The following is a 26,554-nucleotide window of genomic DNA, read 5'->3' as shown; positions in this document are numbered from 1 at the left end:
AGGTTACTGCGCGCAACTGGCTGGAGCTCAGGCCTAAACCCCCTAGCAGCTCCTCCTAGCATCAGAACAAGGTGCTCCAGGAATCAGATCCTTGCAGTATCGAGCAATTGCTTCTCCGCAGCCCCTGCCAAGGGCATGCGGAGCACAAAGCCCCCCATAAGCTGGGGAGTGCAGAGAAGGGGGGGCTTGCCCCCGTCCCATCAGCCAGACTCCGGGGCTTATCACCCCTGCACACAGGACTGGCAGTCACATCCCAGAGTAGGGGACAGCCCGACTTTAAAATCTGTCCCTGATTAAACAGAGCTTCTCTGTGGCTGTAGAGATGCAGCTCCCAGCTATTGCAAAGGCATTTATCTGGAGCACCAAAGGCTGCCCCTGGGCAGGCAGCAAGCCCCCAGCATGGGTGATTAGGTTGTGCAGGGCATGGCCGGGGCAGCAGGAGGAGAGAGGATTCGGGCTGGGAGAGGGGGCAGACGATGTTCCGAGAAGGGTTGGCCCAAAGGGGCTGGGGCTGCAGCACCAGAGACAACCCAGCGGTTAGAGAGCCATTGAGAGTGCAGGGACACCTGCTAACAAGCAGCAGGTCTCTCTCCCAGCAACCTCCTTTTGCCGGCCTGGTTGGGGCTCTGTGCTCCTCCCTTTGCCTTGGGGCTCTGCTGGGAAGCAAGAATCCAGCAGACGCTGGCTGCAACGGGGGCAGCACACCAGGGACAGAGAAGTGCAAACCGCAAGCAGGGAAGGATGCGGGAGCAGGACCACAGCTCCCTGGAGAGTGGCCTTGTGTTGAGCCCCCCTCCGCTACCCGGTCTCCGCAACAGCAGCCAGGCCAATAAACACACACGAACCAAGAAGCTCCATAGATTTCTTAAATAATTTAATTGAAAAAAGTATTTCTTTAAAAAATATTTCTACAAATGCATGATTGCATCATTTGTTTTTGTTTTTTTTTCCTTTTTCACCATTAAATACATCTCAATATATAAAAAAGGTGGCAGGTACAGTACAGGAGAACCAGGTGGGGGTGGGGGACACACCGCCTGGAGAGACCTCCGAGCATCACAGGTGCAAACCAAGCTGTGCCGAAACGGGACTGGCCGGGGGCGGGCTGGGATATGAAACTCAGGCTCAGGAATGCTGCAGTTGTACGGGAGCGAGTCGGACTCCTCAAGGCCTGCCGCCAATCCACCTTCAGGTAGGGAGTCCCAGATGCTGTCCCACTAGCTAGGGCTCCCACCCCATCAGAAGCGCGAGAGCTGGAGTGACGCTAGCAGCCGGGCTGCATGGCAGAGGAACACGGGCAGGTCAAGACAGCAAAGAGGACTAACGGTGTTGGTCACTTTGTTTTAGAGCCAGTGGGAAGTCATTTGTCTAGTTCACAACAGGAGCGAGCTCAGCTAGCGTGAGAGGACCAAGAACCGGCGGGCACTGAGGATGCACCGTGTCTGTTCTAGAAATGAATCCGAGTGCCAGGTGAACCATGGCCCACACCAAGCTGGCAGGACTCATTGCTAGACCCGCTGCAGAGGCGGCATGGGAGGATGAGGCAGAGATGCAGATCTCAGAGCTACAGCATGCAGAGACAGAAGAAGGGGTGACCAGAGTACAGGACTCGGGGGGGGGGGAAGGGGTGTTTCTATGCAGACTTGGTGCGAGAGGAGACGACTGTATAAGAAAAGGGGCTGATGGACAGAGCAGAAGTGAGGAGTAGAGACAGAGCAAGTTCTCCTGATGGATCACTGGAGCAGTCAGGGCTGTGGAGTGAGCATTTGCTCTGCAGGGAACAGGGCAGCACACGGCCGCCCAGAAAAGAAAGCTCAAGAGGTGAGGCAGGGGCTAGCGAAGACCAGAGGCGGCCGGAATGAGCCCACTCCTCCTTACAGGGAGCGGCTGACTCGGAAGACCACTGGGGCTGCAGAGAACTGTGCCAAAATGCCAGGAGCTGCAGCTGGAGATTGAGCCAAGTGAATGGAGAACTGCAGCAGCGGGCGCAGGGGAACAAGGTGGTGGGAGGAGGCGGCAAGTGGGTCAGTGCCAGCAATGGCCTCTCTGTGGAAAGGGCACGAGACAATCCTCTGGGCCAGGCATTAGTCCTGTATTAGTTAGCTGGGGCACACTGTGAGGACGGGACCCAGCACAGCAAGTGGGCTGAGCACCAGGGAGACCGTGTAGGGCACGCACACTGGGAGAGCCATTCAAGGTGGAATAAGGGACACCATGAAACAGAGGAAGATCTCTAGCTCTCAGCTTCTTCTGAGGCCTCTCTCCCTCCCCTCCCTGCTACTGCCTCTCTCTCTCTGCTGACTTGAGGGCTCAGTGCTTGGGGAGGGATCGGGATGGGGGGGAGGCACAGCTCTGTAGCAGGCATTCACCCCCTCACGTCTGCGATCCCCGCTCTGCCCTTCACGACGGCTGCATGATCCCAGGCCCCCCAGCTCCAATCGGACACAGCCCGGTGTGCCTGGAGAACGGAGCTCTCGATCACATCGCGGTTGCAGTGCAGGCTCTGAGGTGGTTCGCTACTAGAGATACCAGGCTCCCGGCTGCCCAGATACCGTGTGTATCCGGGCTGTTAGCGTCCATCTCCAGTGGGTGGGACTTCACGCGGATCATGGGTTTCCATCTCAATTCACCCTTGACTGCAAGGGCGGCCCCAGGCAATGTGGTCCCCAAGCTACTGGCAGCTGTTTCTGGGAACTCCAAGGACGGACACATTCCCAGGAGTGGGAAGCGGCAAACAGCCCCTGCTCTGAGGGAGGTGCAGGGAAAGAGACCAATCAACGCTACTGCCTGCTTCCCGGCTGGAGCAGTCGCTGCGGAGCACCCAGAGGAAAGGGACAAAGAGGCAAGTTGCCTTTGTCAGAAACAAACCAGGCCACAAAGGAGCCTGGTTCCTTCCCTGGGCAGGAGAAGACGCTGATTGGACAGACAGGGATGGCGCCGCTGAAGAGCCCAACACACATGGCGCATTTCACGCCATTTTGGAAAGGATCCGCTTGCCCCACTCCACACCATGTGCTGACAGCTGCTGCTGGGAAGCCTGTTGCTAGGCAACTCTGGGCCCTCCGGCGCTGGGCAGCGTTAAGCCAGGGGCGTATCCACTCGGCAGCAGACCCATCTCGCCCCGACAAGGCCCTGCTCTGGGCCAGGCTGTGAAACGAGGAGTTTCAAAGCTGGGCCCCGGGGTCAGGTGCCACCCCCCGCAATGTCAGCAGTGGTCGCAGTTGCAGAGCCCAGCCTCAGAGCGCAAATGGGCTTTTGAAGGAGTTTAAAAAAAAGCAAAGCACCATTAAATGGACGTTCGTTTCATGCCACATGGCATATCCGGACTCAAGTCAGCTGCCTGATGCGGAGCAGATGGCGGTGGACCAGAGAAAGGAAGTGGAACCAGTACAAAAATGGAACAGAACTACCTTTCCCACCCTTCACGCCCTCCCAAGGAGCAATCCAGGACTCCCCCTGGGCTGAGACCAAACCTACGCAATATTTCCATCAGTGAACGGGAGAGTTAAGAGGCAAGGTCTCTAATGAAACTCAGCTGACGACGGTAAGGGTCCCAAACGCTCAGAAGGACTGAATTAAAATATAGCCTGAGCTTGATAGAGTGAAGGAAGAGGCTAAAAAACAAAACCTGGAACAAAGTGCCACGCAACAGAAGTCAGACAAAGCAGAACAGGCCACGATCCCGGAGCTAGAGCGGGTCCCGCCGTGGAAGAACTGGTGCTATGGAACTGCCTCGTTGAGCTGGAGGACAGAACGTCATCCACAAGAGGGAGGGAGGGGATCGTCCAGCCCAACATGGTGGACCGATGGCGCTATTCAACCTCGCATTCGGTTCTGGACAAACTGGGGAGAGTTCAGAGCACAGCGACACCTGATTAAGGTTTGAGGAGTGCTAGGGTGATGCCCCCGCTTTATTCAGGCCAGACAAGATGATACTGGCCCCTTCTGACCTGGATCTCCAGGAAGCTAGGATCTGTGGAAGACCTGAGAGAAAAGGCAGGAGATTCAGACTGGTGGGAGGAGAACCATCCACATCAAGGGATGTCAGAGAGGAGCAAGCCCAGTCATACTCACTAGGCTCCATAGACCCACCAGGCAGAAATGGGCTTTAACTGCAGCAAGGAAAACCCAGGTTTCCATCAAACTATTGGCACGCAGCACGTGTTGATGCCAGCCCTGGAGCTTTCAAAGGCTATGGGGGACACTCCTCTCCCAAGGATGGTGCAGAGATCGTCAAGTCAGCAGCACCACAGTGCAGAGAGGCAACTAATAGAGAGGCCAAGGTTATGATGCGACAGACATCCCCGCCCCAGGCACTCCCAGCAAGAGATATGGACCAGCAGCCAGCGGCACCTGATGCTGGGCAAAATGAGCTTTGGGTTCTCCAAGTTCTGGCTGCTAGGAGAGCAGAGTGGAGGGGTATAGAGACAGGACTCCCCATGACGAGCAGAGAAAACTCCTGAAGAGACATCCAACTCCAAGCCTTCTATGGTGTTTGGGCAGAAGTAGCTGGCTCTGGCTCAGCGTGCCGGGAAGCTCTCGGGGAAGGGCGTTTGCCTTGAACGGCTTCATCTCCCACTGTTTGAAGTCACCGTGTTTCTCTAGCAGCCATCTTGGCAGCTGTCCCACGTGGGAGGTGGCCAGGCTGGGCAGATTTCAATTTGTATTTGGTTGTCACTTCGACTGATAATATCCAGATTTCTTTTGAAACTTTTTTCCAACTTATCAATTTAAGTTTTCACAGCTGGGAGAGAATGGGTGTGTGTGTGTCAACATCACATGTGAAAATACAGGGTATAAATACCCTTAAATCGAAGTCCAATGAGTTCTCAAGCAGCATTTTCCTATTGCCTATCTGTAAATTGCCATTACCACCCATGGAAATATTTCTTTCATTGGTCTGCGTGTATGTGGTGAAATCGATGTTCACTGCCGATAAACATCTAATCCTTCCAAGCCTAGAGGTGGCTGAGGATCAGGCATGAATTTTATAACTGAGTCATGGGCGTAGCTAGTTGCTGCACTCCACCCGAGTTGTCCCCTCCTTACATTGGGCTAAGTAGTCCCAAGGGAATGCTGGGATGCTGGAGGACTGAAGTTCTCCAGCGAAGAGCAAAGGTGGGTGGAAGAGGGAAGATGGTCTCTAACAGCTCTCTCCCTGGGGAAGCCCAGGGGATTTGTCTGTCTAGAAGGGCTATCAGCAAGAGTGGCCAATAGACGGGATAGAATGGGGCCTGGCTCAGGAGCCAGGAAAGTCAGACAAGCCCAGCCAGCCTGGGCGGTTTCTCCAATTTGGGGTTGGGCCCAGGCAGAGCTCCTGGCGCCGGCAACAGAGGCTCTGCTCCCAGCCCGCTGGCTGCACCCGCTTGGCTGGTCGTGCCTGGCTTGGGCTCTAGGTTTGTTTTGCACAGTTCGGTTCAGGCTGAGAGGGTTAGAAACCAGCACCATATAGTGCCCTACGTGTAGCTCTTCGTGGCCAAGCCTGTGTGACCCCCAAACCCAAGCCCCACGTCCTGCTAGCCCTCACTCCCTCTGTGGCCAGGGGACAGTACCCTTCTCCTTGCCCTTAGGGACTCCTACAGGGCAAGGCTCCCTAGTAAGCAGTGCGGGGAGGAAGGGCGGGCGGGGTGGGGGGGCGGGAAAGCTGGTGGGTTTGTGGACACAGCTGAGGAAGTGGCTAAGACCCTGTATGACCATCATGGCATCGGGTGGCAGGACAGCTACACCTGATTGGCAGGGAAGGGGGTGATACTAGTGAAGCCAGCCCTTCTGCCAGCTCCCTGTGATATTTACAGCCAGGGGCCGGAGCACAGGGCTGGGGGCAGGGAAGGACCATGCCCCGTGCTCCAGGAGTGGGAGAGGTGTACTACACCTGTACAAAGGAAGGAATGGGCTTGTGCTCCGTGTCTCTTGGGTTCTGTACAGCGGCAGAGACTAAGCGAGCGAAGGAAACTCAAGTAAAATTCTTATTGCCTTTATTCTGCCCGTGCCCTCACCCAGCCGGCCAGCACACACGCACACACATGCACGCACACACGCTCGCGCTGGGACTCTCCCGCTCGCTCGGGAAGAGTCGAGCGGCCGGGAAGAGTCAAAGAAGCAGAAGTGAGAGTCTTTTGGCAGCAATCACAGCGTGCGTCAGGGGAGGCTCTGCAGAGATGGCCGCGCTCTGACAAGACCCGCTCCTTCTGCATAAAACATGAGACTGGGGAGAAGCCAGGCTCTTCAGTCAGCTCAGCCTGGCCTCCCCGACGCCTCTCTGAACTCTGGCTGAGCAGGAGCAAGGCTGCCTTTGCTCCCCTGGTCCCTGTGCAAACTCGCGCTGATGGCCTTTCTCCGCAGTCCTGATTCGGCCATAAAACAAAGAGGGACGAGAGATCTGGAGTTGGTCTGTCCAACTCCCTGCATAGTAATCTCACTGGGTTCAGGTTCCGGCATCCAGAGCCAAACGGACCGATACCCTCCCTTCCGACACATTCCAGTGCAGATCCCTGTATGGGGGCAGCAGGGGGACATGATTGTCTGGGGCTGCACAGGAGAAGGCCAGGCCGGTCCCTGCTCCATGCCCTTCACGGTCGTGCAGCTGCTGTGTATGCTTGTATCCCCACAACCCCCTCTCCCTCGCTAGGCCACGAGCTCGGGCAAGTGCCCACAAGCGCCCGTGTCTCCAAAAGGCGCATAGCAGGAGGAGAACATTTGTGACTTTGGAGTTAAGGAAATCCAAGAAGCGGAACAACTCCTGAACCCACGGCGCTGCGAGCAGTGGTGATGGGGCAGGAAGAGGGGGTGAAGTCTTCATCCGATAATCTGTCTTCAATATGAAGACTGCATCGCCGGCTCTGTTCGAAACACAAACACAAGGCTGGTCTCCCTCTCGGCCCAAGTGCCTTGGATTCAGGGAGGCGCATCCCATCCCATGTGACTGTCAGAGACCGAGAAGCTCCACGCAAAGGGGAAAAACAGGAAGCCGGGCTGCACCGCAAACTAGAATCTTATCGACAGATTCCCTCAGTCCATTCCAGTCCCAGAATTTCCTGTGGTCAAACCTGAACCGGGAGCGTCTGGTTCATTTGCAGCCTCATGTCCTGAATACTGCTCAGGATCTTCTTTTGATGTCCTGCGAGTGTCACCCCTATCCTGAGCAGGTCTCTGAAAGGACAGGAGGAGGAAACGCTCGTAACAAATCTACACACTCCTTGGAGAACCCTGTGCAGAGGCATTTCCGCTGCAGCATTAACCACTGGCTGATGGAGCAGACAGATATTCCCCAACTGTGTTTAGAGGGGCCCAGAACACGGCAGCAGAAATCCTTTAATGCCTCTTGGCCTCCTGGCCAGACACAACAACAACAATCTAGTCAGGGCCTGCACCTGCCCCTGGCTTTGTATGAATCCCCTCCACCCCCAGCCAGGCACTTATCTGTGTCTACTTCTCATGGCCACTTGGGGTACATCTACAGTGCAACGAGACTCGGAGCCTGGCTCGACTGACTCCGGCTCGTGGGGCTCCAACGTTTGGCAGAGGTGCTGGACACCGATCACAGAGCTGTCCCAGCCCAAGGGGGGAAACTCGTGCCCACTTCATTGTTCTTGGGCAGGAGGCATCTGCCATCAGAGCTGCTGTGTGCTCCTCCTCCCAGGCCCGGCTCCCAGCCCCTTCGGCCCCACTCACTCTGCTGTCATCTGCGCCACCAGGTCGAAGGAGGCAAATCCAGCGTTGACAAAGCTCTCCTTGTACCGTCCCATTTTGATGGCGTCGAGCCAGTCGCCCACGGTGGTGAAGGTGGTGTAATCCGGGACGGTGCGGTCCAGGAGCGGCTGAGACACGCTGCGGGGACCAGAGCGAGCCCAGAGTTAATGCTGGGGGTGGGGGGGGGAGGCGACGACACAGGGTGCTGTTGGGCTGGGGTAGGTACAGGCCTCCGCCCGGCACTGGAGGATCATGGGGTTCCCCCCTGTGCTGTCTCCACCTGGATCCCTGCTTCCAGCCCCCTAGGTTCTAGCTCAGCCAATGCCTGGCTCTAGCCCATGCACGGCAGAATCCCCAGCATTCCCTGCGCTGCAAAGGGACGAGAGGCCTGGCAGGGTCGGTACCGGAGCAGGGAGGGGAGGGCACTGACCCTGACTGGACGCTGGCGATGACCTTCAGGCTGGCAGCATTCCGGATGAGCTTGTCCAGCGTATTCACGATCTGTGCAAACTTGGGCCGTAGGTTGCGGTCACGCACCCAGCAGTCCAGCATGAGCTGGTGCAGCGCCGTGGGGCAGTCCATGGGCGGCGGCAGGCGGTAATCCTGCTCCACAGCGTTAATCACCTGCCAAGACACACAGGCACACGCGCGCTCAGAGCGGTCGCGAGTCAGCCAGGCGGCCAGGCCCCTTGGCGCTGCCACAGCCCGGCTCCCTTCCAGGGTCGCACTTACATCCTGGTTGGACATGTCCCAGTAGGGCCGCTCCCCATAGGACATCACTTCCCACATGACTATCCCGTAACTCCACACGTCGCTGGCCGAGGTGAACTTGCGGTAGGCGATGGCTTCCGGAGCCGTCCACCGGATCGGGATCTTACCACCCTGTGGGGAGAGACGCTTAATTCCATTATTTAGTGCCTACCTCAGGGCTCCCCCGCAGCCCCTGCCCTCCGCAGCAGGGCAGAGGGTGCCGACGAGAATCTCACATACCAGCGAGCTGGTGTAGGTGGGGTCCGCGGGGTCGTCCTCCAAGAAGCGCGAGAGCCCGAAGTCCGACACCTTGCACACCAGGTTGCTGTTGACCAGGATGTTGCGGGCGGCCAGGTCCCGGTGCACGTAGTTCATCTCCGCCAGGTACTTCATGCCCGCCGCGATGCCACGCAGCATCCCCACCAGCTGGATCACCGTGAACTGCCCGTCATTCAGCTGCCGGCAGACAGAGGGGAGTGGTCAGGGGGGTCTCGAAGGTGAGCCCTTAGTTCCCTGCTTTCACAGGGGGCTTGGGGAGGGGTTCTGGCCTCCCCCTGGAATGAACCTCTAACACCCTCACTGCAGGAAAGGGAAGTGTGTGTGTGTGTGTGTGTGGAGGGAACCCTAACACACTATTACTCTCCTCAGTAAGGTGCCACCCACCTCCCCCGCACCGGGATCCTCCAGTAGGGCCCCTCCTCCCCATCCCAACACTCGAACCCTGGGGTCGTCAGTGTGAAACGCAGGGAAGCAAATGCACGTTCGGGTCGAATGTGCAGGGAGCGGAGTGCGCAGAGCAGAGGGCTGCCCGGCCACAGAGAGGGAGGAAGGGGAGCGATTCCATCCCAGCCTCCTGTCACCCCACACCCCTGTGGCACAGCCTGCCCCGCAGCGCAGCAGGCCTGGCCCGAGACGGTGCCTCACCCGGAGGAAGGAGTCCAGGGCGCAGTTCTCCATGAACTCCGTGACGATCATGACCGGCCGGCTCTTGGTCACCACGCCCTCCAGGTGGATGATGTTGGGATGGTCAAACTGCCCCATGATGCTGGCCTCGCTCAGGAAGTCTCGCCGCTGCCGCTCCGTGTAACCCACTTTCAGAGTCTTGATGGCCACAAAGATCTCCCGCCGGCCCGGCAGCTTCAGGCGGCCCCGGCAGACCTCCCCGAACTCCCCTGCAGGAGAAGAACAGCAGAGAGGTTAGAGACAGAGAGAAACCACTGGCAGCCCCGCCACATGAGCCGCACCCAGTCAGGTGACTTGCCTGCTCCAATCACCTCCTCGATCTTGACACAGGAGATGTCGATCTCTTTGGCAAACTCCCGGACGGCCTCGTTGGGGTCCTCGTAGGTGAAGGGGTCGATGTAAACCTTCATTCCGGGAGTGACTGCAAGAGCAGAGCAAGTCAGGCCCAGTGTGAGGGTACAGTACCAGCAACACCCCTCACCCCGACCTACAGCATTATAGGACGTCCTGGGGCCCAGACCAGGAACCCCGGCACCAGACACAAAGCCCCCACGACAAAGGAAATCACGCCAGTCTCACTGCCCTGCACACACCTGGGGGTGCAAGGGCGGGTCACACTCCCATACTGCTGCAGCCTGCATTAGGGCCTGGGGTCATACTCACTGTATTGCTGCAGCTTCTCCGTGTACTCCGAGTCCGTACTGCTCCGCTGCTTCCTGCCCAAAGGAGACAAGAGCCATTTTCAGGACAGTCCATGCCTGCTGAGCGCCGAGGGGGCCACAAGTCAGTCTGCAAGCCGGCAGCAGAGCAGATGCACCGCTCCGGCACTACACAGTGTCAGGTCAGCAGCTTTCCCCCGCCTTCTCCCTGTACCGTCACCCTCAGCCTAGAAGCAGGACATGGGCATGAACTGCTGGAGGGGACGTTTGGCTCTGGGCTCGGCTGCCCTGATTCACACGGGCTCAGAGGCCTTGCAAGGTTTGCAGCGGGCAGGGCGAGATCTCCCAGGTGCACAGGGCGTGTCATGAAGCCGGCTCCACCTGAAGGCCCAATGAGGGCTGCGGTGGTAGAGGTAGGTTGAAAGCTGGCTCAGGCTGGGGGCGGGTTGCTAGTTGCGTAAAACCTAGTTTGCATCTGAGGGGCTCTAACTGAAGAACAAAGCCGTGGGGAGGAACGCTCACTGCCACACTCCACTGGTGCAGACCTGCTGCCCAGGCAGGCCAGGTGGGAGCAGTGAGGTTCGGAAGGGGCTCCTTGCTCGGCTGATGTTCCCTGACAGGACATCCTCCCCTGCTGGCTTAACCCCCATCTAGCACCACATGCAGAGGGCAATGGAGCCGGACGGGCCTGGAGCGATGGTTATTCTAGTGCAGCGGGAACGGCTCTGCTAGGACCCCATGCGGACACTACGCTCCGGAACCCAGCATGCAGATGGGTATTTGCCTGAGAACACAGGAGGGAAACGCTAAACGCTGCAGCAGGGACGAGGCCCTGTGGGACTCCTAGCCTGGGGCTCACCCCCTTTCCTTCTTCCCCCGCCCCAGAGCCGGTACCTGAAGCAAACAATAGCAATCACCACCACAGCGATGACAAAGACCAGGCCTGCGGTGGCCGAACCCACGATCAGAGGCAACTCCTGGAAGCTCTTCCCGCTGGAGCCTGCAGGAGACACGGGAGGCCGATCAGAACAAGGGGCTGAGCCGGGGCGTGGGATGGGAGGGGGGAGCGGGTCCCAGTCCCAGCGCCTACCGTCTTCTGCAGGTGTCTGGAACTCCACGGGGAGGCTGTACCGGCCATAGCCAGCCACGGTGCGGGCCCGAACCTGCACTACATACAGGGAGTTGGCCGTCAGCCCATCCAGCCGCACCGTGTTCTGCTGGCTGGTGACGGTGTTCGCGATGCCGTCACTCTGGCCCTGCTGTGGGGCAGGAAGATCGGGGTCACTTACAGCGGTTATCACAATCCCAAGCGCCATCCTACCCCCTGCACCGGGGCAACCTCTAACACCGTTACCCGCCCGTGCGCATCCCGCAGGCAGCATGGGCCTGGGCTCTGCCTTACCTTCTCAAAGTACTTGATTTCATAGTCCAGGATGATCCCGTTGGGTCTCTCCGGGGGCGTCCACGACAGCATCATGCTGCTGCCAGTACTGCCGTGCAGCTGAATTCTGGGAACGGCCGAGGGGGCTGCAAAACAGAGGGAAGGGATGGGTCAGGTTAAGCCGCAGCATTCGCAGCCCCGTGCCGGGGGAAAACATGTCGTCAGTCACTTAATTCATCCCCTGGAACCCCCCCACCCCCGACAACGTCCCCCAACCCACAACGGTCTTCTAAGGCTGAGGCCAAATCAACGGGACAAAGATCCCACCAACTGCTGAGGAGACCAAGATCCCTTCCAACTACCTGCCTGTGACTCCATCACACTCCTGCTCTCCAGGGCGCCCTCCTCTGCCTCAGGGATGAGGCCCATGAATTCTGCTCAGTAAGTGGCAGCAGTAGGTTTCCAGAGCAGAGCCCGATGCAGGGGAAGGTGGAGAGGGAAGGCAGAGAGCGCACAGCACGCTCTGAAGGCTTGGGAGGGTCCTGACCTTAGCCAGGCCAACAAGGGAGAAAGCCCATCTGCCCCTGCAAGCCAGGAGTCTCTGAAGCCAGGATTAGAAGCCAGCCGCCCATCTTTGTTTGCAGGAGTTCTGATCTCATTCCCTCCAGGGACATTGATTTAAAAAGAGAGAGAAATAGTCACCCAGGGGATTAGATGCAGGAGCTTAGAGCCAGCAACGCTGCACAAAGGGAGCGAACAAAGGACAGTGGCCTCAGAGAGACTTTCAGCAGGAAACCCTGCTCTGGTTACTTGGGATATTACAGGAGCAGAGCAGAGATGCACCCTCTCCCCAGGCAGCAGCGGCTCCAGCCTGCAGCTGTCTGTACTGACCTGCCTGGTTGGTGGTGATGTTGACGGAGGCGAACTGGGGGGAGTGGGGGCTCTTGCTGGACACGCCGTTCACAGCCTGGATCTCGAAGGTGTACTGGGTGTGCGCCATCAGGTTGCTGATGTAGATGTGCCGGTCCGTCAGGCCGAGCTGGCGAGGCACGAACTCCACGTTGTCGTCGCAGCGTGTGCAGACCCGGCGCTCCACGGTGCACTTCTTGCAGATGATGTTGTACAGCAGGTCATCCCGGCCCCCCGAGTCCCGGGGCTCGCTCCACTCCAGCGCCAGCGACGTCTCGTTCACGTTGGAGATGACGTTGAGAGGAGAGGATGGGATGCCTGCGGACGAGACACTCACGTCAGAACGGAGTGCGCCCAGAGGAGCCCCCCAAGCCCAGCCCGCACCCCGGTTTGTGGGGAAGTGGCCCAATGGACCCGCAGCCCTCAGGGCTGGATTCACTGCCTCTCGGTGTGGCTGTTTGTCCTTTCCAGTGAGACGGTTATCCAGGACACCCCACTCCCCCAGCAGAGGAGAACTCAAACCAGCAGCATGCACTGCTGCAGCCTGGGACCCTGATCCTGTCCCTCACTGTCAGGGTCTGAGTGACTGGGAGATCCAAGACATCCGCTGGACGGGGACAGACTTACTGGTGCAAGCACTGTCTGCAGAGTCTGCGTCTGCCCGGAAGTAGCCGATCCGACAGGTGCAGAGCATCGCTGCCCCAGAGCTCGTCCGGCTGTTGGGGGGGCAGGGTGAGCAGAGACCTTCCCCTTGCTTCGACTTGAAGGTCCCGGGACCACAGGCTGCACGGAGGGGAGAGAAGGGAAAAAATAAACTTTGTTACTAATGCTCCCAGACAGACCCCCCCGCCTGGGTCATTAGCCCCGCATGGACAGTGCGGGAAAAGCTGCGGAAACCCGGGAGCTGCTGGGAAGCCCCTGGAAGGACCCAGCCCACCTGCCCTGACAGGACAATACGAAGATGCCCCTTCAGCCTGGGAGGCTCCCTCGGAGCAGCAGTGGGATTCAGAGTTACAGCAAATCGAGGCTGTAAATCTTTCCCAGTGATGTTCTCCAGAGCCCGAAAGGCCAGGATGCCAGATGTCGGCCTCGGCAGGAGGCGCTGGGAAAAGAGCGATTCACCTCAGATTCCTTCTGAACAGAGCGCTGACCCAAGGGACCGGACTGATTGCTGGGAAGGAGCCCAGAACTTTCCTCATCAGCCCTCTAACCCCCGATGTTCACTGCAGAAACCAACCTAAGCCCTAACACAGAGTTACCAACAGATCCCTCTCCAACACCGCCCACCCTCTCGGCAACCCCAGCCCAACCCTGGTGACTCTGCCCGTTGCTGCGCTCTGGGATTCCCAGCAGAGTCTTCTAATCCAGCGCTCAGCATGGCCAGCTCTCCAGGAACTGGTTTGTGATGGGAAACATGCCAAGGGCACCTGAGCTGGATGCAAGGGGCTTGCTGGCTGGGGCAGACAAGTGATTGTCACTAGCTCAGCTCAGCTGAGTTTTTCTGGGCTTAGAGTAGCACCCTGGGCTGAAGGTGCCTCCAGGCATGGACGGAGGGCACCTTCCTACAAACATCGACACCTTTGAAACACCAAGGAGGAAGATCACCTAACCAGGAGTTACTGGCCTTCCAGGGAAGTGGAGTAAATCTCAACCGGACAGAGCCCCCCAAGAGGGGCATGGGGAACAATCCTACACTGGAAGTCAAAGATGGCAGAGACATCTAGGGTGCCCTCTAGTCCATCTCCTGGGTCAGGGTAGGACTGGCCCCTAGAGCGTGTCTGCCATTGCTTTCTCCTGTCCCAGCCTCTCACCAACCGTCAGCCCAAGCGTCCCCTCTCAGTGCCTTCCCATTAGCCCTAGTTCTAGCTCCTTGTACTGAGCTGCCCCGCCTCCTCCTCGGCACTTAGCCCCTTCAAACACCCAGGCATTCGGCAGCGCTTTGCCCAGCTGGGTTTTCAATCTTTCCTTCCAGCTCTTCGCTCTGTTCCGCTGCCTGTCCCCGAAGCCCTGCACGGCACAACGGTGCCCAGAAGCGAACACAGTTCTAGGCACAGTCTGACCTGAGCGGGACCAACCAGGACCCCTGCCCCCCCTTGCGCTGTGTCCCGAAGCCGCTGCATGCGCAGCCCCAATGCCAGGCACCTCCCTTGCAGCTGTGCCCCCTGGGGCTGCTCTCCCAGCCTTTCTGCTTTCCAAAGCCTCCTTCCCCCGTCAGTCTGCGTCTCAAAATTATGAGACTCCATTCGTTCCAGCTGTTCCGTTTGCCCAGCATGACCCTCAGTCTTCTTTCCCCAGGACAGCCCCGGGCACTTCAGTGGCCATGTCATTAGTTCTCTGCTCCCGCTGGTTTTCCTCACCCCGCCTCGGTTCAGCGCCCGCTGCCTATTTGACTTGCTGGTCACCCCTCTGCCAGAGGGACCGAGCTGTTCAGACAGGACTCTGCATCGACTCCAGTGGCCCCTCCCCAGCTCTGCCAGTTTTCAGTCCCCGCGACAGTGTCATTCCCCAGCCAGTTTAAAGTCGTTTGTCAAGTAAGGATAAGCCGTTCTACTAGCTGCTTTGCTAAACGGCTGCCTCTGCTGGGCTGCTCACATCTGAAAACCCTCCTGATTCTCACCACAGCCCCTCGCTGAGCAAAAGGCCTGGAGCCCAGGCCTGGTTTGAACAATGGAGCATTTAACCCTAACAAGGGCTTTGTGAAAAGACTATCAGTACTTGAACCCGAAGGAGCCCAGCGGCAGAGAAGTGCCATGAAACGAACCCAGGTCTCGAGCCATCTCATTCACCCCTGTGGTACCGCTGATCCTGTTCCACGAGAAGGCAGGTCAATCTCCAGGACCCCTTCCTGAGTTACCAAGTATCAAAGGCACACACAAGGCCACAAAATAAGTTAGACCTCAGCCCATTGAAATGCTGGAAATTCATAGTTACAGCCCAAAATGTCTGCAGACAGCCCCCTGCTGTGCGCTGGCATTGCAGATCATGTAGCATGTCAGTCACCCATCACGGAGACACAACTGTGTCCCTCAATCGCCATGGGCTTCCCAGGAGCTGAGAGATACCCTCCCAGCCCCTCCTGCCCCTCTCTAGCCAGGCAGCCCTCCCCACTGCACAGAAGGCACGCTCAGGACATACCTCCCTCCCCACCCACCCCGGGGTGTCAAACTGCCTTCAGGTATCACTGGTCATCTCCGGCAGCTCCATCTCAGCTCTAGGCCTGCTACAACTCATCACCCACAAGATGAGAAGACCGAACCGCTCCATCTCTGGGAAGGCAAAAGCAGTTTCCGTTTACGAGGCATTTCCTACCACCCACAGCGGGAAGTTTTCCAGCTGGGAACTGCAGCCTTGCACACAGGGCGTGGGGCATTTCGTAATCACACAATGGCTTGTTTTTATACATTGGCCCGTCCAATCCTCCAGATTTCCTACAGACACTAATTTCTTTCAGCAGCCATCAGCACAAAGCAGACACCTGGGAACGAATGCCAACTTCTTTCCTAATTTCACGCCATATTGCACCGTCCTCCTCATTGCTGCTGCCAAAGAAAGATGGCCCAGCACCACAACCACTGGCCTTTGATGTCGTAGTGGGGCCTCATGAGCGCAGAGATTGAGATCCAGAGCCACTGTCTCCCTCTACTGTTCTTCAAATCACCCCACTTTGTGCCTCACAAATGCTGCAGAGTCCTGTAGACCTACAGGGCCAACAATTACAGGCTCGCAGATAAAATGGAGTTTTCCACGGAGAACTCCCTACACCAACCAATACTCCACATGGCGTCAGGGGCTGCACCCCTCGTATCATTCCACGCCAGGGACAGTAAGGACGACCCCAGCTTCACCTACGGCAACTGTGGCCCTTGCAAGTCAGTGCACGTGTACCCACAATGCACTGAAATGGACATGAATGTTCCTTCCCTTTGTTAAGCTCTGAAATAAACTAGCGGAACAGAAGTGTTTGTTGTATTGTTTTTTAATTGCATATTGGGGTCCGCCCCCCCCAAACACACACTGTGTTTCGTGTACAAGTCATTTTGTTACTTCACAATATATGCTGCCAAATGCCTAGCGCTACTGAAAGTGCCCACGACTGGTTATTGTACAAGGCGACAGAACTCACAGGATCAGGGCCTAACAACGGTAATAACTGTAAATATACAGCAAGCACCACAAGACTAAGAGATACATTAACAGCCAGGGCGAAATGTACAGATGCACATCAAGCACTACCCAATCCTAACAGCCCCCAAAGCTCCAGGGATAGGTACAGCACAGTCCATCACACCCCATTACTGCGGCTGACTGTTAAAGTGCTCTTTCAAGGCCTCCCTCAACCACATAGCTCCTCATTGAGCTCTTCCAATAGCCCTTGTGCCTGGCTGTTCCCACCCAGCACACAGCTGCTCCACCTCCACCCCAGAGCCAACTTTCCTCCCTTTGCTTCCCACATATTAAGCAGGACACAGCAGGCAGCTATAACCATACGGATATTTTTCTCAATGAGGTCCAATCTTGTGAGTAAACAGCGCCCACGTCCCTTCAATCTACCAAAAGCACATTCAACCGTCACTCTGAGCTGGCAGTTGCCTCTTTCTTTGGTGCCGACAAGGTGTCATTTCAACATCGTCAATGCTGATGTCAGGGAAGCATCCCCCGTGATCCACTAACATTTGCATAACCAGAGAAAAGTAACCCTTTCTGTTGGATGTTCTCTGTGGCAAGTGGGTTGGTGCTAACAGAGAGAGATGCGTGTTATCTATCACTCCACTGCAATTTGGGAACCAGACTCCAGCAAATCCATTCACTATGTCCTGCACATTGCCAAGAGTCACAGCTCTGCATAGCCGAAGACAATGGCCCTGCACACTTGCATGGCAACAGCCCCCATGGTGGATTTTCCAGCTCCAAAATTATTTCTAGGGTGACCAGAGAGCAAATGTGAAAAATCAGGACAGAGGGTGGGGGGTAATAGGATCCTATATAAGAAAAAGACCCAGAAATCGGGACTGTCTCTATAAAAATCGGGACATCTGGTCACCCTAATGATTTCCTACGGGGCAGTAGCAATCCGGCATTCCAAACTTCCACAGCATAATCACCACTCGCTGCTCCACTGTCAGTGCAGATCTCATTCTGGTGTCCCAGTGCTGGAAGGCTGGAGCGAGCCTGGCACACACTTCCAGGAATGTGACCTTGCTCATCTGAAAGTTCTGCATCCAAAAGTTCTTGTCATCTCAAACCTGAATTACGACGTAATTTCATCAGTCAGTGCTCGTTTCTCAGGCCCAGAGACAGCATTCCATCATCTACCGCTGCTCTGTGAAGCATAGGATTGAAAGGGACCTCAAGAGGTCATCTAGTCCAGTCCCCTGCACTCATGGCAGGACTAAGTATTATCTAGACCATCCCTGAGAGGTGTTTGTCCAACCTGCTCTTAAAAAGCTCCAGTGATGGAGATTCCACAACCTTCCTAGGAAACTTATTCCAGTGTTTAACCACCCTGACAGTTAGGAAGTTTTCCCTAATGTCCAACCTAAATCTCCCTTGCTGCAATTTAAGCCCATTGCTTCTGGTCCTATCTTCAGAGGTTAAGACCACCAATTCTTCTCCCTCCTCCTTGTAGCAACCTTTTAATGTACTTGAAAACTTATGTCCCCTCTCAGTCTTCTCTTCTCTAGACTAAACAAACCCAATTTTTTCAATCTTCCCTCATAGGTCATGTTTTCTAGACCTTTAATCATTTTTGTTTCTTTTCTCTGGACTTTCTCCAATTTGTCCACATCTTTCCTGAAATGTGGCACACAGAACTGGACACAAGACTCTAGTCAAGGCCTAATCAGCGCAGAGTAGAACGGAAGAATTATTTCTCGTGTCTTGCTTACAACACTCCTGCTAATACGTCCCAGAATGAAGTTCGCTTTTTTTTGCAACAGTGTTACAGTGTTGACTCATATTTAGCTTGTGGTCCACTATGATCCCCAGCAGTCTGTCCTCCACAGAATCATCTTGTCCCCCGCTGCTGTGGTTCTTCGTACAGCTCTGCAAATACTAGAGGACTGTGCACCCTGTGTTTGCAACGCTCATGAAAGCAATGCAGAGCTGTGCAGGCTCTGTCAGAAGCGGCGGACAGCGAGGAGCACCATGCGGCTTTGTGGGATTTTAATAAAAGGCACAAAAATTATAGGATATGGATGGCATTACAGGATGGAGGAAGTTGCATGATGGGACCTTGACCCTTTGCTCCCAGTCACGCCTGTGAGACTCATTTCTGCCCCACTCTTCATTACCAAATCTTCCCAAAAGGCAGAGCCCTGGACCATGGCAAGTTACATGCTGTGATACCTCCTCACGGTGCACTGCATGATGCACTAGCACAAGCATTCCTGGTGAGCATGCTCACGCCCAAGCGATATACTAAGTGCAGTAGTTTTATGCTGACGTAACCTACATTGACCAAAGTTTGTAGCGTAGACATGGCCTCAGCCAGTAGTTCTGTCCCTGGAAGGAAAGCTACTTACTGCAACGGTTCTCCAAGTTGTATTGCCTCTACAGACCCTCCCTGGAGGGGCTGCATGCTCTGCCACACGCATCATCATGCAAAGCAGAAAAGCTGTTAGGGGCTAGAACACCAGGGTATGTCAGACCAACGCCTAGCCACTGCTTAGTTCCTTTCCCTCTCACGGAAAGGAACTAAGACTCGAATTCAGAGGGAAAGAGAGCAGGTCAGTGCGGATCTACAAAAGCAATACTTACTAGTGAGTGCGCAACCTTTCTTTCTCCTTCACTGCACTGTCTTTGCAGTTCCCCACCCTAAGAGACAATTAAGCAGCAGAAACCCTCAGGAAAAAGCCTAGTGCTACTGATTAAGAGCCTTATGCATTATTCTAATTTGGAAATCCAATCTAGACTCAGCAAAGCAAATGCTTTTAAGTCTACCAGGAGGCTGGTTCACACTCTTACAGAGACATTACACAGGCAGGCTGCAGAAGCTGCTATCCCTCCATCTGACTGGGTTCCAAGTCCTTTAGACACGGAGGTTCCAGCTAGCTCATATCACACCGATTACAGTGCTCCGTTGTGTTACTGTCTGAGCTGAAGTCACCAGGTCTTTGGGTCCCCCAACACTCTGGTAGATTAAGAGTTTTACCATTTAGACTGTTCACCCTGGCTTTGCCCTACAAATCAGGAGATACTGGTAGGTGGACGGGCTCAGATGAAAATCCAGGACCACCACTAGCCAAGAATGGGGATGGTGTCTCCCATATACACTTTCTCTTGATGGAAAGTGCAGAGGGAGGGTATGCGGATCGCACTCACCTAGCCAATTCTATGGCCACTGCCAAACCACGCTTAAGTGAAAACTGGAGACACCCAAAGAAGCCTCTGCATGTTTAGACAGCCAGGCTTACGTCCTGTATGGTTACAAACCGGTGGATACAAATTCAGATTTAAGGAACCATACTATGAAGGGATGAGGAATGACTGAAGCCCCTTGGACACGTCAGGCTGAAACAGCTGGCAAGAGAAGCCTGAGTCCATCAGGGACACGGAAAATCCAAAACAGAGACAACTCCCCTAGTTTGCACAAGGCAGGAAACCCTGATGCTGCAAGTACAGCTTTACTGAGGCGATGAAACTGAGGAGTTCTGGCTAGATCCCAAGTTGGACAGTACCCTGCCTCCCGACAGCCTCCTGCATACTCGAGGGGACATGGCCTTCTTTGCTTCCTGTTCTGAACTGTGCGCAGCGTTGCTGTGGGCCTGTTAGCCCAGAAGCAGCTGTATTTCAGCTGAGAGAAAAGTGATTTTTGTATCTGGTTTGTACCAGCACCCACTGTCCTGGGTCTGAACTGGTTAGCCTGGGTCTGTACTTACGCTGGAAGAACCTACTTCCTTCCAAGCCCCATGCCCTCTTTTTTAAAATGTCCAATGCATAAGAACGGCCATATTGGGTCAGACCAAAGGTCCATCTAGCCCAGTTTCCTGTCTTCTGACAGTGGCCAATGCCAGATGCCCCAGAGGGAATGAACAGAACAGGGAATCATCAAGTGATCCATCCCCTGTCGCCCATTCCCAGCTTCTGGCAAACAGAGGCTGGGGACACCATGAATGTATCTAGTTCTTTTCTGAACCCTGTGATAGTCTTGGCCTTCACAACATCCTCTGGCAAGGAGTTCACACAACGCACAGTCAACCTGTGGAAGAAATTCTTCCTTTTGCTTGTTTTAAACCTGCTGCCTATTGATTTCATTTGGTGCCCCCTAGTTCTTGTGTTACGAGGAGGAGTAAATAACACTTCCTTATTTACTTTCTCCACACCAGTCATGATTTTATTGACCTCTATCATATCCCCTCCTTAGTGGTCTCTTTTCCAAGCTGAAAACGCAGTAGCAGAGCCCCTGGTTAGACAGCAGTAAACGCACTGTCATCGCTTATTTATTTTGCTTATTAAGTACTTTGGGATGAAAGGCACTTGAGTGCGAGACAATTAGTAACCGATTTGACTCATAGCATCACCACCTCGACGAGTTTCAAGCCGGCAGTCCTGGGGAGGAGCAGAGAAGTGCGAGCTCTGGCAGAGTCATTCTCCCTTCCAGATACCATCTCCCGAGCCTCTACACCCAGATACGGGAGTGCAACCGTTTTGCTTTACTCTCCGGAGTCTGGAAAAGAGCTGGCAGTGAGAGAAGCGGACTCATCCTTTGGGGTTCTTGCTTCTCCTATCCAAGCTACTTATTACATGGCTCCATCACTGTAGGATCCATTCTCTCCATTGTATTTATCCTCTTAGCACCCACGAGCCAGGGCATGGCTATTATCCCCACTGTACTGAGGTGGGAATGGAGGCACAGTGAGGCTACGCGATTTCACACAAGAAAACAAAATCTGTGGCAGAGCAGGGACGTGAACCCAGGTCTCACATGTCCCCAGTTAGCGCCCTAACCACCGAACCGTCCTTTCTCTGTGAGAAACTGCATGTGACAGCCACAGTCGGGGCCAATGCCCCCGGGACTGAACCAGAGCTCTCCAAGGATGGAAGCATGAGTCTTTACAGCTTGGGCTAAAGAGCCAGCATCACCTGACCCTCCCGACAGGAGCTGACATTTCTGTAAGTGCTTTTCAGGCTGAAGAATCCCCAGAAGACTCCTGACACACAGCTCACGTCTGTCAGAACCAAGATGCAGCCACCTCTAGGGGGAACATGGCAGCCATTTAACAGTCACAGCACAACTGGATGCAGGAGAGGAAGCGAAGCAGAATCCTGGTCTAAAAAATAATAATAATAATAAAAATCCAAGCTACGAGGACCAGGGGAGGGGGACAGGCTGGCAGAAAGTAATTCCTCACTCTGGACTTTCACCAGGACTGCAGGGATGATGCTGCCACAGGATGACACCACAAGAAGTTAGGATTTTGGTTTCGCATCTGGCCTGCAAGTCAACTACTCCTCCAGCGACACAGCACCTCTTGCATCACAGGCAGCACCAGCTCAGAGGGCCGCCTGCCAAAACACCACTTCCTGCAGCACCTGGGGTTTTCGGTAGAGATCTCTCCCCTCCAAGTATTGACCCAGCCCAATCTTGCTTAGCCTCTGGAGTCAGACAGAATGACAGTTCCAGGTGGTCTGGTTGCAGAAAGCTTCTCTTTCAAAAACAAAGCCCCACCCCTGTGAATAAGGGAAAAGGGAGGGAGCTTAAGCACACCGAAATAAATCATCCCAACATCACACACCATGACTCACCATGTACAGGGCCTGCAATTACCGCACTGGATGTGGGCAAGGAGGAGAAGGGAATCCCCCCCCCCCCCCCGACACACATTGAACTGGATATTCTGAGGTCCCCTCCCTCTGCAGGGATGAGGGAGGATTGTCCCGACAGCATGAAAATTCAGAACTGCCTGGTACAGTGTAGTTCACTGTCCAGATCATTAGTCAAGCTGTTACTCTCCGCCCCAGCACCAACTCCTGTAGGACTCTGCTGCATTACAGCTCCTTCTTAGGGGTGGATAATAGCCTCGAATTATACTGTTTAAGGGCTAAGACAGTTTTCATCCACACTCCAGTATTCTAACCCAGACAGCGTCTTTCCAATTTCTCTATTCCTTTCCCTGCAGGACGAACGCAAAAGCCTCACGAGTCTAGATAAATTAAACCCATCACATCCCTTTGTCCAGCAACCCTGTCATTTTGCTAAAGGCAGCAATCACGTTTGCCTGGGACAATCTGGGCTTCGTGAACCTGCACCGTTCACTCACATTACTCTTCCATAAGTGCCTACAGATGGATTAGCGTCACGGCAGCAACGTTCCAGCTGCGGTTCAGGAGACAACGTTCATTCTAAGCCTCTATTTTCAAGGCACTTCATTTCAAGAAAAATTACCCTTTGGGCTGAACGGTCTCAGTCCAAAATTGGTGCGTGGTGGTGGGGGCGGGGGCACACACAGGTTTACACACAGTAAACTTGAAAAAGCCTTTGGGTATTTGAATGATGCCCAAATAAAGCATAAAACCAGCTCTAAAAAGGATAATTTACTTTTTTATTACTCAAATCACAATATGAATTTAAAGGGCACTGATGGGTCAGAAATACTATTTAGGAGTCAGATTTCCTTAACTGTGTTGTAAGTAACAGATTTTTAAAATTCTAGCTTTCTTCTCTTGGAATCGGTCACCTCGTCTTTTAATTATCTAAATAATTAGTTTCACTTCCTGGTTTTCATGCAGTAACCCAGTGTTGCAACGTGGGGCTGAAAACAACTGGCATATAATATGATTAGTAGGCAGTTTTTTAAAAAGTCACGGTAACATTTCTATTAGTCATTGGTGGCGAAAAGTTTGCTTCTACAAAGTCCAGACTTTGGCCCTACTTTGACCCAATGGCACCCCTTGAAAAAGCTCAAATTTAGTACACAGGCTTTGAAGGAACATGTGCTTTGAGGAATAAATTCAGGAGGGAGAACAGCATCGCACGCATGCTCTGGGTGCGCTCTCTTTCAGCATTTAACCGATTAGATAGTCACATATTATTGAACTATGCAATCACATCTCTCTATTCTAACAAAAGAGAAGGAAATGTACACAAAGCCCATTGTTCCTGTAACATGACGACTCTGATTTTATGTGCACAGAAATCAGGGAGGCTGGGCTGCTTTCCAGAAAGTGGATTACTTTGAATATATTGCCTCCAATCTTGTCTCAGATGATCATGTGAGTAGGAACGTTGAACGACATGGGGAAGGGGTGTTTTGTCAATGAAACTTCAGACATCTCTAGCGATCCCATCAATCTGATGTGATGGACACCAGGCATGAAGGAATCTGGATAAACTGTTCCCTACAAGAGTTTTTTTTGAGGGTGGGAGAGGGAGATGTCAGAAGCAAAGATACCATGCATTCTGCATCGCTCCCTCGACATAGTAATAATTAATAGAAGCCCCCTTGAGCTGCTCAGAGGCCTAAGCAATTATTTAGTCTACTTATGCCTAGCGCTGCCTCTGGTCTGACATGACCTGCATCTGGAGGAAAAAACTCCAGTGGGCGATTTCACCCTAACATTGTCCCATCCAAAGTAGGAATTGTCTGTTTTTAAAGAAAGAGACGCAGTAAACAATCGAAAGGTGACGTAGCAGTTTGCTGAGGCAATGAAATGAGGGCATGTCTACACTGCAAAAAAAAAAATAGTAATAATAATCATCATCATCATCATCACCTGGAGCAGCAAGTCTCAGAGCCCAGGCAGCCCAAGCATCCACACTGCTAGGTTCAGCCCGGCAGCGTGAGCCCAAGTCAGTTGATCCAGGCTCAGACTCATTGCCACTGGGTGGGTTTTCTTTTTTTTGCAGTGCAGCCGCACCTGGAGTCACACACAGCACATGGAGTGCACATGCTCACAGTGCAGCTGGCCTGGGACCTCTGGAAATGAGCAACCATTTGGGGGTGGGGGAGAAGATGGCGCATCCCTTTCAGGAACTCAGCATTCGAATCCCAATATAGAAAAGGCAGCAAATCCTCCCCGACCCCCGCAATGTTCCTCCTCATTCAGTGACCCAAAGGAGTCCAGAGACGCTGGGTGGGGTTAGTGGAGCCGCAGAGGCAACGTAATCCAAGAACCACAGCCAGGGGTCAGCAACCTTTCTGCCTCCAGAGAGGGCTGCCTCTGGAAATCCCCATTCTGGGAGAACGGCGAGCAGGGCAACTGCCCCGAAAGAGCGGTGTGCTAACGAAATAAAGACAATGCGCCCGAGAACGAGACGGCGAATCAATGCTGTGGAAACGTATTGTACAAAGTACGTTGAAGATGCTGCCTTCCGCCTGGCGGAATGAGCCCTTAACCCCCGAGGGAGCAGGATACGAGCTACGTCTAACCGGTCTGAAGCAAAAGTCTAATCCCGCACTGCTTGGAGATAACGGAGATAAGGATCTCTTCAAAAGCCATAGAAAGTCTGCAGTGGGGTGAATTTACAGCAGGGTTTTTCCCATCTCAGCAGTAACTCATGATTGGTTCCCCCCGCCCCCTTCATGAAAATGATTCCTGGCCCTTAGAGGCACTTTTCACCCAGAGATCACAAAGCGTTTTACAAAGGATGGTAAGTAACACTGACCATTAAAACTCTCTGGGGCAAATACCATTTCTACCTCTGTCTCAATAGCGCTCGGCACAATTGGGGCCACAAATGTGATTAGGACCCCTGGGTGCTCTACATAAACAACATCCCCATTTATGACTAGAAAAGGAGGCAGAGAGTAGTGGAATGAGCTAACAAGGTCCACATCACTATAACGTCCATCTTAGACAGGTTAGGTTTGCATGCGAATGGGCACACACATGCACCAAACCTTCTACTATTTTCCAGAGGATGACAGAAGACCCCTCCCTTGCACAAGTGCGTGGAAGGCAGAGATAACAGCCAATTCCTTTTTGGTTGTGTCCCAGGACAATCCTTAACTCACTAACAGAACAGAAGAACTCTAAAATGACTGGTAAAGGGACAAGAAAATGGAGCGACTTCTCTAGGTTCGCCGAATCCTTAAGCTGCTTTCATTTGTGGACACGTGACCATTTAGCAAAAGATCTCCTATTCCACAAGCACAACACGATTTTCCCGGGGGAAATAAGATTCCTCTTTTAAAACCCAGCAACTGGTGCATCACATGGAGATTTTTAGGTCTAAGGGGCTTTCCTTATTGACGAGGAAAGAGGTCTGGGCAAGAACAAAGGGGTTGCCATGGACAAGGATAACAGAACTGAGATCACTTCTTGATCAACTTTTGTTGCAAGAAGGAGATGGGGAACGAAAGATGCAGCCTCTTCCCCAGTGTGATGATCACTGAACACCAAGTTGGAACCCCTGATGCACTGGAGTAGACAGATACTATTCTGACTCAGATTCATGGATGGGGGGAACCTCATTTGGCAAAAAAGGAGTTTGCTTCAGTCTCCATGAAAACTACTCATGTTGAGCTGACTTATCTGCTGGTGAGTTCTTCCCTCCTGCCCTAGAAGGCAAGCTGAAAGCATTACCAGAAGCCCCATCCCTCAGAAACATTACTTGTTGGCTCACTATGACCCCAGGACCTCCCTGGCTGTTCAGATAAGTCACTGCTGCAGAGCACTGCTCCTTCGAACCTCTATTGCCTTTTCTCTGGTCAGAGAAACAAAGGCACAGACACAAGCTGGGTAAAGTCTTAGCTCCAGCAGCTTCCTGTGCAAGGTGAACTGTCTGAGTATTGCCGGGCAGGGCCTCTGCCTCATAATCTAGTCTCTGAGACCACCTGCTAGAAGCCCCCCATCTCCTGGAAGGGGGCTAAGGCCCCCTTGGAATCCAGGAGAGACCCTATCGACGTTTGAATCTGAGCAACACCACAGCCAGCTTCCCCATGCTCACTTTTGACCTTAGGGTTAAGAAGAGAACCAAATGAATCACACCTTTATAAGTACAGGCTCTTCGAAGCCAGTTCCCTAAATACGGATACCCCTGCAGGCTCTGATGGTGACAGTTAGCCGCCGCCACTGCCAGACGCTCTCCCAACACCCTCACTCCTGCAGCTTGCCCCATGGGCACTACTCTGTACAAATTAAGGTTGAACCCACATTATTTCCTGCACTGCTGCCTTACGGACACATGGAAGGGAGTGTCCTAAACGGCTGTGGGTCCTGAATAATCTTAAGAATTTAACATAAGGATTATACTGCCCAGAGA

The 26,554-nt window shown here is 54.0% G+C and overlaps 1 protein-coding gene across 2 annotated transcripts in view; it reads right to left on the bottom strand.

Moving 5' to 3' along the window:
- Window positions 1-897: 897 nt before the first annotated feature.
- The window catches only part of EPHB3 (EPH receptor B3), a 60,714-nt gene continuing 35,057 nt past the window's right edge, over window positions 898-26,554 (bottom strand). The window contains exons 4-16 of one of the 2 annotated variants that reach the window (XM_045029831.1): window positions 12,979-13,134; window positions 12,334-12,669; window positions 11,464-11,588; window positions 11,152-11,320; window positions 10,956-11,061; window positions 10,066-10,118; window positions 9,701-9,823; window positions 9,364-9,611; window positions 8,680-8,895; window positions 8,422-8,586; window positions 8,120-8,313; window positions 7,672-7,827; window positions 898-7,149 (exon numbers count right to left, since the gene is read on the bottom strand). In XM_045029831.1, the coding sequence (XP_044885766.1) occupies window positions 7,041-7,149; window positions 7,672-7,827; window positions 8,120-8,313; window positions 8,422-8,586; window positions 8,680-8,895; window positions 9,364-9,611; window positions 9,701-9,823; window positions 10,066-10,118; window positions 10,956-11,061; window positions 11,152-11,320; window positions 11,464-11,588; window positions 12,334-12,669; window positions 12,979-13,134 (2,156 nt within the window). In that variant the 3' untranslated portion in view covers window positions 898-7,040. The remainder of the gene's footprint in view (window positions 7,150-7,671; window positions 7,828-8,119; window positions 8,314-8,421; window positions 8,587-8,679; window positions 8,896-9,363; window positions 9,612-9,700; window positions 9,824-10,065; window positions 10,119-10,955; window positions 11,062-11,151; window positions 11,321-11,463; window positions 11,589-12,333; window positions 12,670-12,978; window positions 13,135-26,554) is intronic. The other variant, XM_045029832.1, reaches the window with a different exon arrangement.

Source organism: Mauremys mutica, chromosome 9, assembly GCF_020497125.1.
Source record: "Mauremys mutica isolate MM-2020 ecotype Southern chromosome 9, ASM2049712v1, whole genome shotgun sequence".
Classification (NCBI taxonomy): domain Eukaryota; kingdom Metazoa; phylum Chordata; order Testudines; family Geoemydidae; genus Mauremys; species Mauremys mutica.
Note: the sequence above shows the minus strand (reverse complement) of the source record. Positions and strands in the feature narration are given on the sequence as shown.